Here is a 13292-nt window from a genome sequence, read left to right as displayed (position 1 = left end):
ATACATCCCTGTAATTATGGTTTTAAAGTAATAATGGAAATATAAAAACTCCATTATTAATTAACTAATTAATTAATTTATGGCTGTGCTGCACGGCATGTGGGATCTTAGTTCCCTGACCAGGGATCGAACCCGTGCCCCCTGCAGTGGAAGCGCACAGTCTTAACCACTGGACCACCAGGGAAGTCCCTCCATTATTACTTTAAAAAAATTAAATATGAATGATCAGAAGATAAGGCAAAATCTTATAAAGGTTTTCACTTATTTATTAATTCAACTATTTATAATGAACCATCATTATCTGAAAGGCATTATTCTAGCTGTTAGGGAAATGCAGTCTGTCAAACAATATTTCCTGCCCTCAATGAATTTCTAGTACATTGGGGGTAGATGTAACATGTATGGAAATCACAAAGCAGAATAAAACTAAGTACCTTATCTGTTACAAATTTCTAGAGCCTGACACTGTGCCTAGAGCATGGTAGGTACTCAATGAATATTTATTGTATGAACAAAATACCTGGGTGAATACAAAGAAATGAGTGAATATCCTATTCTTGTCATTGACTGCATAATATCCTATTGTGTGCCTATATTCTAATTTATTTAACCCCATTGTTGGTTATTTATGTTGTTTCCAGTCATTTTGCTCATGAGGAAGAATAGGGTAAACACCTAAAGGTAGAATTTCTGGGTATTCTAATTTTGACAGATACTGCCCTCCATAGAGGTTGTTCAATTTATATGCCACAAGCAATGTAGGAGAGTATCTTTCTCCTTGATAATGTGCTATGTTATCAAATTCTTACATATTTGCAAATCTTATAAATAAAAGTATTGTTATAGCTTTAACGTGTGTTTCTCTTCTTATGAGTGAGGGAAAACAAAACCTTTCCATATGATTGATTCATTGGTATTTTCTGTGAACTGTCACTTTTTGTGTTTTGCTCACTTTTCCTGAAGGCTTTGTTTTTCTCGATAGTTTGGATAGCCCTTTATTTCTTAAGAAAATGAGCTCTTTGCCTATAAGTAGCCATATTTTTTCTCAATTTTTCACTTGTCATTTCAATTTTTTTTGGCATGCAGGAATTTATTTTCTTTTCTTTTTATAAACATTTATTTTTGGCTGCATTGGGTCTTCGTTGCTGCATGCGGGCTTCCTCTAGTTGCGGCAAGCCGGGGCTACTCTTTGTTGTGGTGCGTGGGCTTCTCATTGCAGTGGCTTCTCGTTGTGGAGCATGGGCTCTAGGGTGCATGGGCTTCAGTAGTTGTAGCACGGGGGCTCAGTAGTTGTGGCTCGCGGGCTGTAGAGCAGAGGCTCAGTAGTTATGGCACACGGGCTTAGTTGCTCTGCGACATGTGGGATCTTCCCGAACCAGGGCTCAAACCCATGTCCCCTGCATTGACAGGCGGATTCTTAACCACTGCACCACCAGGGAAGCCCAGAAATTTATTTTCTTTTAGGCATTTTAGGTTTTCTTTCATCTTCAGAATGGCCTTGATCAGTATAAGATGCTGTGTCTTAATTCCCATTGAGAATTTTCATGTTTTTAGTTTCTCTGTCTGTTTGTGTTTTTGGTGTGACTGTTTACAATTTTGAGTTACCTGGAATACATTTAGTTGTAAGGTATAAGATATGGAATTAACTTAATATTTTCCAGATGACTAGTCACGTGTGCCATTGTGAACACAACACGTGTGGTTGTGTTCTCGCACAACCATAAAATTATATATTCTTTCTTTATTGAGGTAAAATTGATATAGAACAATATATTAGTTTCAAGTGTACAACATAATAATTTGATATTTGTATACACTACAAAGTGATCATTACAATAAGTATAGTTTCTATCCGTCACCATGCAGTCGACCCCCTTCACTCTTTTCACCCACCTCCTAACCTCCTTCTCCTCTGATAACCACTGATCTGTTCTCTGTATCCCTGAGTTTTGTTTTGATCTGTTTGTTCATTTGTTTCGATTTTTAGATTCCACGTATAAGTGAAATCATGCAGTATTTGTCTTTCTCTGTCTGATTTATTTCATTTAGCATAATAACCTCAAGATCCATCCATGTTGTTCCAAATGGCAAGATTTCCTCCTTTTTTATGGCTGAGTAGTATTCCATTGTATGTGTGTATATATGTTTTATATATATATAAAACATATCTTCTTTATCCATTCATCAATTGATGAACACTTAGGTTGTTTCCATATCTTGGCTATTGTAAATAATGTTGCACTGAACATAGGGGTGTGTATATCTTTTGGGGTTAGTGCCTTCGTTTTCTTTGGATAAATACCCAGAAGTAGAATAAGTGGATTATATGGTAGTTCTATTTTTAATTTTTAAGAAACCTCCATACTGTTTTTCATAGTGGCTGCACCGATTTATATACCCACTAACAGTGCAAAAGGATTCCCTTTTCTCCATGTCCTGTTTAACACTTGTAATACAATTTTTTTTTAAATTCAATTTAGGGGTTAATTAAGTATAGTTTGAGTACCAAACAAGAAAGATACATTTTGTGTTTTTAGTGGTCTTTGTATTTAAGAACACTAGTGCTTCAGTACAGATTTATCCTGGATATTTTGACATGATTCAGAAAAGGTACTACTCTCTGCCCACCCCATTATACCTTCCTTGTGCACCAGCTGTCCTTTCTCTTGTGTACCTGTACAGGAGTGCTTGACAATAAATGAAGTGTTATAATTACTGCTCACACTTTCTGCTGCCTTTTCCCCCTACCTGTCAGTTTATCTATCTAAGCATTTTTTTCCATGGCACTTACCACTGCAGTATGTGTGTTCTCAGAGATTTTTGGTCTGGCAGTTACCACCAGTAATTTTGTCTAATTTAAAAATTTCACACAATATGCAAGACTTAATGAATAATAATTAGAAATAGATTTCAATTACATCTTAAAATCACTGCAAAGTCTTGTCATATCTAGAGAATTTTCAGGATTTGTAAGCCTAATTAGTTGGTTAGCCCAGTAATCACAATACCTGTGAATAAAGATAGCGCATTTTAGAGAACTATCGCTGTGCAGAACTCTATAAAAAGGAATGCATTAATAACAACCCATCCCCTCTCTTATTAGTTTTTAAAGAACTCCATATGCTTATTCTCTGGCAAAATACCCTTAACAAGATAGTATCTTAGCTGCAGTCCAACTTAGGAGTGAAACAGGAACATTTATTTTTTAAACATCTTAAACTTTAATGTGACCACTAAAACACAGAAGTTGGAGTTAATGCTACATGCCCGAAGAATAACTGACTGTTGGTAAATTCATTAGTTTTTCCTTATTGGGGGCGGGGAGGTGGGATAACCATTAACCCCAAGAATACGTCCTAGTTCACACTGCAATATACTATTTATATCAGAATTTTTTCTAGCTGAATAAAAGGAAGCTAAGTTTGAATCATATTTTTGGTTGCATTTGAAAAATATTATTCTAGTTATTAATGGTCTTGTAAGTGAGATCATGAATTAATTCCTTTCTTTTCCTAGTCACAATCTTCTGCTTTAATTCTTAAACAATATATAGAAAGCTAAATTAGCACTGTCAACTTTGCTTTCAAATTAATCTTTATAATATTTTGACAGTGCAGAGAATCTATTTCAGGCCATGTCTTTAATGGTATTAATATTTTTACAATTGCTTGAAAAAGTGTCGTCATTATCTACACAGCTGACTTATTTTAACTCAAATCCATTCCCCAGTTGCATAGTTAATTTTCTTTTATTGCCTAGAAATTGTGATTTAGCCTTTGGCTAGAGTTTACCTTTGGACATGAGAAAGTAGGGTTTATTTTAGCCAGTTAATTTATATCGTGCAATCTGTGCTAAAACAAGAGACTAGAAAATACCACCTAGAGTGGTACAGTTTGGGGGACCAAAAAAACCCTTTCAATAAAGTTTGGGATGGTGGAGTCTTCTCATTCTGGTTTGTCCCTGCTGCTGGCCGTAGTGGAATAGTGGCAGCAGCTCATAGATGCATGAGGTAGGGGTGCGGGGGTGAGACTTCCCTGACCACACTGATAGGAGGGCTGCACTGCTAGGAATAACAGAGGTGCTACCATTGGATTCCATTTCCACTGATATCATTAGAAGAATACTCCTTGAGCACGTCTTTGTGTAAGTGACGTTCATAGCAACAAATGCTCACTTGATGGTTAGTTGTATCTAACGTACCTGGTTCCTAAAGGGGAGGTAAGTCCACCCCCCCCAACTTTGTTTAAACATGAGCGGAAACTTCGTTGTAATATGTTTTGAGCAACTTTCAGTTTTACAATTTTTGTTTTTCTGCTGCTTAAAAAATAACATATAAGAAGGATTGTCTTCTGTTTGACTTTTGAATGTTTAGAACAAACCCAGTTTATATGTGAAACAGCTATAAAAGGATGAAAGTCTTGCCGGGATTTTATCATGCTGCAGGATTAAGTATTTACAAAAATATGTGCATCCTGGCCTTTTCAAGGCTGTCGGTCCTTCAGATGGGACAGGAGTGCAGTTGCTTTGCTGTGTGTGGTGGACAGAAACAGAGACATTGTATGCTTTGGAAAGGGAAATTTATAATGAATATTAGGAAAACATTCACTACGGAAATTTGGGCGGTGATGCAATTGATCGTTAGGGTTGCCTTAGAGCTGTTATTATTTCCTTAACACTTCAGCTTGAGCTCTTGTTTAAATTGGGAACTTTCTGTGTTGGTAGGTAAAATTATCTATTTTCAGAGAAGTTTTTAAGTATCTCTGGGCTTCAGAGAATTTTCACCAGCAGAAATAGTACTGCCCACTGTTGTTGTTTTCCTTGGGATTAGGACTTCAACATATATTTTTGGGAGGCACAATTCAATCCATAATAACATTATAGATGTTTACTAGAATATGGCCAATACGCTTATTTAATCCTATTTAACACACACAGTAGATCTTCTCAGTTTAAGGACTTCACATCTTTCTTCAGCTCAAGGTGATTAATTGTCCTCTATATTTTCTTAATCATTTCTTCCTTTTCATTGTCTCTGATATTTCTTTCTAGAGCTTACATTTATTAGTTATTTGACTTCCTGGATGACCCTCCCTATTTCATATTCTCAGTTTTATTTTCCCTTTGACTCTTTTAAATTAATTAATTAATTAATTAATTTTTGGGCTGCGTTGGGTCCTCGTTGCTGGGCGCGGGCTTTCTCTAGTTGCAGCGAGTGGGATCTTCTCTTCATTGCTGTGCGCGGGCTTCTCATTGTGGTGGCTTCTCTTTGTTGCGGAGCATGGGCTCTGGGAACGTGGGCTTCAGTAGTTGTGGCACGCAGGCTCAGTAGTTGTGGCTCGCCGGCTCTAGAGCGCAGGCCCAGCAGCTGTGGCGCGTGGACTTAGTTGCTCTGCGGCATGTGGGATCCTCCCAGACCAGGGCTGGAACCCCAGTCGCCTGCATTGGCAGACGGACCCTTAACCACTGCACCACCAGGGAAGTCCCCCCTTTGACTCTTTTATGCTCTACAAGATTCCTTAACTTTCCCAGATTATCAACTTGGTCCTTATTCCTATGGTTTTTTTTCAGCCGATTTTGAAATGTTTATTTGCACAATCATATTTTAATTTCCAAGATTTCTTTCTTTTTCTTTTTTCCTGACGTTTTGGAGGCAGTATATGCTCACATTTTCTGAGGACAATAATTAGAATTATTTAAATATTTTTTGTTCTTCCCTAAATCATTTGTTTTCACTGGGGCTAGTTATTCTTAATGTTCTTGGTTTTCCCTGTGATTCTTGGTGGTGTGTCATAAAGATCTATAATGACTGGCACGGGCTTCCACTGCAGTTTTGAGGCTCTGTTTCTCTATTAGCTTTCTCATGTAAATGACAGGGCTTACCCTGAGTTCTGGGTGAGGGGCTGAATAAATGATACACAGGCTTTCTTGGAGTGTGTGTGTGTGTGTGTGTGTGTCTGTGTGAAGCAGAAGGCAAGCTGGGAATACTAACAAGTGTTAAAATGAGGAGGGCTTTCGTCATGGCTTGGGATCTTTTGTATATTTTCTCTTCTTCTTTGAGCTGCCTTCTCTCTCCCCCCTATGCTACTGCTTATTTGATGAGGACTTTGCAGTTTCTTCAAGCTCTGTTCTGCTTCTCTGTCAATTCTTAACCCCTTCATTTGGCATTCTCTCCAGGCAGGTATTCGTGTTTGTTGAGAGAACATTTCTGCATTTCTCTAACTTTATCCTCTGGGTAAAAACCTCTGCTGCCAGCTGCTCTGTTTATGCTAGTCAGAGGGAGGAAGGCCTTCACTTCCCAGATACTCAGATGCTATTCCTTCTTGAGTTGCCAGATGACTTTCCCATCCCCCGTGACCACTTTGTGTTTGTCTGGGAACCTAGGAAGGCCTGTTCTAACTCTAATCTCTTGTAGAGCAATTTCTTGTTTCTTCTTTCTCTGATGGACAAATCCCATCTTCATTCTGCTTGCAAAAATACCTCAACATTTCTGTTTTCCTTACAGCAAGCATTCTTATTTTTCAGTATTGTGATATAAGTGTATTAAAATATAAATTTCAGTGGATCTTGGGAAGAAAGAAGGACATGTACTGTGTACTGTCTTCCAATGCAGATTTTTTTATACTTGTCAATTTTTTATTTCTTCTCTCAGATGTTTTACTACATGCAGTTTTGTGCATTTGTGCATGTTTGTGCACAGACACATACACGAGAATTATATTAATAAAATGGACTGGCAGGATTTTATCATGTGTTTTCTGTCTGTTTTTTAATTTTCCTTTGCATCTTGGAAGGTACAAATTTACATGGTTGGTATACAGTGTTTTGCCATATTGGTGCTGTGTAAAGTGCATTTCAAACATTAACCATCAAGAAATCACATAAATTCTTGAATGTTTAATGAGCCCACTTTAATAATTGGTCTTAAGAATTGAGATACTTTCAAGTTAAAAACTTTTGCAGTTATATAAAATAATTTGACAGAATTTGAAGGTTTGACATTTTTCTTTTTCCCCCCAGTTTTATTGAGATATAATTGACATATAATATTGTCATTGATATATGTATATATTGTGAAATGATTACTACAATAAAGTTAGTTAACAATCATCATCTCACATAGTTACAATTTTTTTCTTGTGATGAGAACATTTAAGATCTATTCTCTTAGTAACTTTCAAATATATAATACACTATGGCTAACTATAGTCACCATGCTTTACATTACATCCCAGAATTTATTTATCTTATTTTTTTCTTTTTTATTTGTTCTATCTTTATAAAATTATTTTGATAGCATGCAAGTAGCTTTAGTCAAATAAAGAGGAAAATATTTTAAATCTTTCTTTTTCAGCAAAGAATCGTGGAATTGCCATTCCAGTGGATTTGGACGGCCAAGTTAATACTCTTTTTATGAAGAGTCATTCCAATATGGTGCAGAGAGCGGCCATGGGTTGGAGACTATCAGCTCGCTCTGGACCACGCTTTAAGGAAGCTCTTGGAGGGCCTTCTTGGGATTATAGAAATATTATTGAAAAGTTACAGGTACAATAAGAGCATGAAATGGCATTAATATTTTCTAAATTATAATTTTTAATATATGTAGTCACATAAATAAAATATGGTTAAAAATATCAAATTCTAGTTGGGGACCAGGCTTTACTTTACAATGTCCTACGAACACCACCCTTTTAAAAAGCATAGCTTCTAGGTAGAAGTTGTTGTGAGTTGTTTTTGGTGAGTATGTATTATTTAATGTGCTCTGATAGTAGAGTAATGGGTCTTAATAACTTCAATACATTAGGTAAAATAATTTACTGTAAAGACTCATGTAATAAATATTCACAACCTTGCTTCAATTCATCTCTAAGTATACTCCTTTGGTGAGAATGGTGTGACCACCTTTACTCCCAAATTATTTGCGTAGTATCCCACTCCTGTTTTGGCCTGGACATTCCGGGACACTGAGTAAAGAGAGACATTGTATTAGTCTGCTTGGACTGCCATCACAAAATACCACAGACTGGGTGGTTTAACCAACAAAAATTTATTTTCTCACAGTTCTGGAGCTAGAAATTCAAGATCAAGGTGTTAGCAGGTTGTTTTCTTCTGAGGCCTCTCTCCTTGGCTTGCAGATGGCCTAATGGTCACTGTGTCCTCATATGGTCTTTCCTCTGTGCACATACACATCTGTGCCCTAATCTCTTCTTATAAGGACACCGGTCATTTTGGACTAGAGGCCATACATATGAATTCATTTTAACTGAATTACCCCTTTAAAGGCCCTAACTCCAAATATAGTAACATTGAAGTACCGGGGTTAGGGCTTTATCATATGAGTTTTGAGAGGGACACAATTCAGTCCATAACAGATATCTTCCCTCTCACATAATTAGTGGAAGATTTCATGGGATGAACTGGGGTATGGCTTGAGGAAAGTTATTGGCGTGGATAATGGTCAAGACATGAACTGGAATAAATATTGTAAGAGGTAATGAGTAGATTAAATGGTGAAGGTTCAGAGTTTTGATAGATGAGCGTTATACGTGACTATAAAGACAAGTTAGGGACTTCCCTGGTGGTCCAGTGGTTAAGATTCCGTGCTTCCACTGCAGGTGCCACAGGGGCACAGGTTTGATTCCTGGTCGGGGAACTAAGATCCTGCATGCCACGTGGCAAAGCCAAAAAAAAAAAAAAAAAAAAAAAAAGACAGGTGAGACTCAGTCTGATAACTTGAAGATTATAAGTCATTAAATGTTTTGAGGAAAATGTCATTATAAATGAGTAAGCAGTTATTGGTTTGCAGGATAGAAATATCAGGAAGAGACTAGAGGAAGGCAGATTAATAAGAAATTACTAAAAATATCAGCCAGGTGGTGGTATCAATGAAATGAAAAAATAAGTGTTATATACAATAATGAAGGCAGGGTCAACAGACCTGGTGGTTTTTGGATGGAGATAGAGAGGGGACATGAGGGGTGTTTAAGAGGCACTGATGATTGGAGACTAGGTGATGTTATAGACTCTTCATTGTAAGAGGGAAGGAGAGAATCCAGTAAAAGGATGTTGGCTATGATCATTGAACATACAGTGAATTAGGTTTATAGGCTACTGAATGTATTGGAAGGTAAGTCTGTATTTGGAGATAATAGTTGGAGTGAGGATAGTGGTTGGTATTGCTGAAAGAGAGAGTTATAGTGATAGGAAAAACAAAGAACATTTTGTGAGCGGCCGGAAGTGGCAGAATGGCCAAATAAATGAGAAAAAAAAGACACGGTCAGAAAAGAGGGAAGTCAGGTTCATGAGAGCCAGAGGGGTGGACATTTCAGGGGAGAAATAAAGAGGACGTGTTCTTTTAGCACAGTCATTGGCATTCACTGGATAAATACATATTTGATGAAACTCCGCTCCAGCCACTGTGTTAAGTACTGGAGATAGAACCATGAGGTCTGTGCCCTCATAGAAAATGCATCCTGACGCATTAAGTAAATGATATGATGTTAGAGCATTAAAACTGCTATGAATAAAATAAATCAGTACAACAATATGATGGAGAATCACTGGGAGAGTGATCCTGCAGTGAGGGAGCTCCTCTCTATTAAGGAGACATTGAGTTGAGACCCAAATAATGAAGAGGAATAATCTATTCAAAGATAGGAGGATAGAGAGCTTTATGGGGAGGGAAGAGTAAATGCAAAGATGTTAAGGCAGGAACGAGGATGTGGGTTTGAAGAACCAAGAGAAGCCCATTGGGGCAGGAGTGAGCAAAGGAAGAGAGTATTATGAAATAAGGAGCCAAATCATGTAGAGACTTCCATGGTAAAGCATGTGATGGAAAATCATTGGAGATTTTTAGCAGAGTATAGGCATGACTTGGCTTACCTTTTAAAAAACACTGTGGATTTTGAATGGTGAATGGATTATAGGGTCCAGACATGGAAGCAGTGAGTCTAGTTAGGTAGTTATTGTATTAATTCAGGCAAAAGGTGATGGTGGCTTGACTTAAGGGGATAGCAGTAGCAATGAAGATAAGTAGATGAACTTTGGATATAGTTGGTCCTAGGGCCAATGGGACTTGGTGGATGGATGGATGAGGTGTGGGGTGTTGGAAAGAGAAATCAAGGATGAGCCTGGGTATGATATGATTGGATCATTTGCTAAGATAGGGAAGAATGGGAGAGTTGGAATCAGGTGTTCTGTATGGAGAATTTTAAGTGTTGGATGTCTATGTCAGTATCTCTGTGAGTGTGTCATATAGGCTGCTGGATATATGAGTCTGAAGTGGTTTGGAAAGATGTCCATACAGGAAATATAAATGTGGGGATTTTCAGCATACGTATGATATTAAAACCATGGAATTGCATGAGATTCCTCACAAGAAACTGTAGATATAGAAGAAAAAGGGCCAGGAGCTACCAGGAGTTGGTAAAGGAGTGGTCAGGACATAGGTGGAAAATAAGGTGAGTGTGATGTTACAGAAGCCAAGCGCAGAAAGTGTTTGACAGAGTAGGGACAAGTGTATAAAATGCTTAGCAGTGGTTGGGTGACATGAGGTCAGAAAAGTAACCACTAGGTCTGGCAACAGGGTGATGATTGCAGCTAACTGGTACTCAATAATTACTAACATTTATTCAGGAATACTAAGTGGTCAATACGTGTTAGAGCCTGGTTTTTCTTAACCATTTAAGAAAATTGAAGTGTAGTTAATTTACAATGTTGTGTTAGCTTCAGGTGTTCAACGATGATTCTTTTTCAGATTCTTTTCCATTATAGGTTATTACAAGACATCGGAGAGGCTGTTTTATGCATTTACGTTTAATCCCATGTAATTGCTAGTATCATTATCCTGGGTTTTCACGTGGAGAAGTAATGAATCAGAGATCACATAGTTGGCCCATGATCAAAATAGGAGATAAAGACAGAATTCACATCATAGAAGCCTGGGCACAATTTGTTTAGTAAATGAAAGGAAGAAGAGAGGTAATCTGAAAGATAGGTATGTTTTAGTGATGTTTTATTAAATATGGTCACATTGGATAAGCATATTCTTTTCCCACCTTTGTATGATATCTAGTTTCCCGTTTATGTGATTTCCTCTCTAGTAGTCTCTTAGCTGTCATGAGGAATTTCTCAGAAAGCTTATTTAGAGTAATTGAAGTAGAAATGATCACTTTTGCTACAAAGAGAGGAAAGAGTTAAACAAGAGTTAACCCCTGAGATCTAGCCATAAGAAATCAAGAGACTACCAGGAAGAAAATAACATAAAAGCACATGTTGTGAGACTTCCCTGGTGGCACAGTGGTTAAGACTCTGTGCTCCCAATGCCGGGGGCCTGAGGTCAATACCTGGCCAGGGAACTAGATCCCACATGCATGCCGAAACTAAGAGTTCGCATGCCACAACTAAGGAGCCCGCCTGCCACAACTAAGGAGCCCACCTGCCGCAACTAAGACCTGGTGCAACCAAACAAATTTAAAAAAAAAAAAAAAACATGTTGCTATAGCTGAGAGTAACAATAAGCAATTGGCAGTCAGTCTTCTGCTTAACAAAATATGCCACAGGTATGGGTGAATGAAGTATTGCTTTATGTGAGTTTTTTTGGTTTATTTTCTAACTTAGTTATCTTAAAAACAAAGAGCGGATGCTTTAATCATTAAAGAATGTTCAGTAAATTATCATTGCTTACAGTCCGTTTTAGAAACATGTCAGGTGCTTTCAGCTATAATTAACACACTATTCAGCTAAAAGTGGCTTAAACAATAAAAAATATATCTTTCGCATAGCAAGGAATCTGGATTTGGGGCTCTTCCTGAGGTGTTTAGTTCAGTTGCTTGATAGGTCCAGGCTTTAACACCGTTGGTCTGTTGCCTTTCAGCTTAAGGCTGGTCCCCAAAGGTCATATGAGGGCTGCCTCTTATTTTGGATTTTCACACTCTCGAGCTATCTTGAGATAGCTACTATCTCAAGTATACTATAGTATCAAGTATACTGTAGATACTACTATCATAGGTAGTTTCTAAAGGATCTGCCCCATCCTCCCCCTATACACAGCCCCACACTCAGCAGACTTCACCGGATGTCTTATTGGCCAGGACTATGTCACACAATCATTCCTAATCAATTACTGGCAGGGGAAATGGAATGACCATGACTTGCTTAAACTAATCAATCTTGTCTTTAGGCTGAGGGAGCTCATCTCCCTGAGAATGTTGTTACCTGACTGAGAAATAACATGGAGATTCTGTTAGCAAGAAAGAGGATGAGGAAAGGCTACTGGCAGGTGACCAATAGTGTCTATCAAAAAATATAATTTGAAATACTATTAAGTGCCATTGAACCCTTGCATAGTACTACTACTGCTTCAGATAATATGTCAAGGAATTTTCCCATTGGAAGAAATGGTTAGTTCCGGATGACCAATGACATATATGAAGTCTTTTTTAGCTGTTTGCTGAGCATACCCCAATTTGATGAATACCTGCGTTCTCTCTATTGCAATCTTAGACACTGCAGTGCTTGTAACAGTGGCTTTACTGACTTTTCCTCTTGTCTGTATATCCTTAGAAATCATATAGCTACCCACCCCTCCCTTATAGTATAAATGAAAAAGGAGACTCAAACAGTTTTTCATACAGAAAACCAGCCTATACTTAAAGCACAGACATTTGGTACCATGAGAAGTCGGGTGCCTCTTCTCTGAAATTCCCACATCTCATTCCTGGTTAGTATTCTTAAGGTTGTCCTATCTTCAAAGGATGAAATCTGAGTTAGGTCTTTACATGGTTTCTCTTGTGCTTTATTCCTTAGGATGTAGTGGTGTCCTTGGAGCAACAGTTCAGCCCGATGATGCAGGCTGAATTCTCTGTGTTGGTTGATGTGCTGTACAGTCCAGAGCTACTGTTTCCTGAGGGGAGCGATGCAAGAATAAGATGCGGTGCTTTCATGTCCAAGTAAGTGCGTACAGCCTGAGATGCTGCAGGCGCTGCTACACTGAGATGGCCTCTGACGTCCCTGCTTTTTACTCTGCTGATGCCTAATGACAGTTCGCAGAGCATGTAAAAGGTCTAAAATCCGTGTTAAAATATACCTCCAAAAAATTAGTCTGATTCAACAGAAATTCTGTTTTGGTGACATTCAACTTATATTTATTAATGTTTGCTGAAATTGAAATGTCATTATTGGGCACAAAATATCACATAAAAGAGTATCTTGGTTCTGATTCCTTTCTATAACTGTATGGTATGAACTTTTAAAAGATTCCTGTTTAAAATCACTGATTTTCATTAACAGAGAGA

At 37.8% G+C, this 13292-nt stretch overlaps 1 protein-coding gene across 2 annotated transcripts in view; it reads left to right on the top strand.

Moving 5' to 3' along the window:
• ITPR2 (inositol 1,4,5-trisphosphate receptor type 2) overlaps positions 1–13292 on the top strand; it is a 524186-nt gene that overhangs the window by 284954 nt on the left and 225940 nt on the right. For both annotated transcript variants that reach the window (XM_068561342.1, XM_068561340.1), the window contains 2 exons: positions 7352–7542; positions 12805–12947. In XM_068561342.1, the coding sequence (XP_068417443.1) occupies positions 7352–7542; positions 12805–12947 (334 nt within the window). The remainder of the gene's footprint in view (positions 1–7351; positions 7543–12804; positions 12948–13292) is intronic.

The sequence above is a fragment of the Eschrichtius robustus genome, chromosome 13 (genome assembly GCF_028021215.1).
Source record: "Eschrichtius robustus isolate mEscRob2 chromosome 13, mEscRob2.pri, whole genome shotgun sequence".
Taxonomy (NCBI): domain Eukaryota; kingdom Metazoa; phylum Chordata; class Mammalia; order Artiodactyla; family Eschrichtiidae; genus Eschrichtius; species Eschrichtius robustus.
Note: the sequence above shows the minus strand (reverse complement) of the source record. Positions and strands in the feature narration are given on the sequence as shown.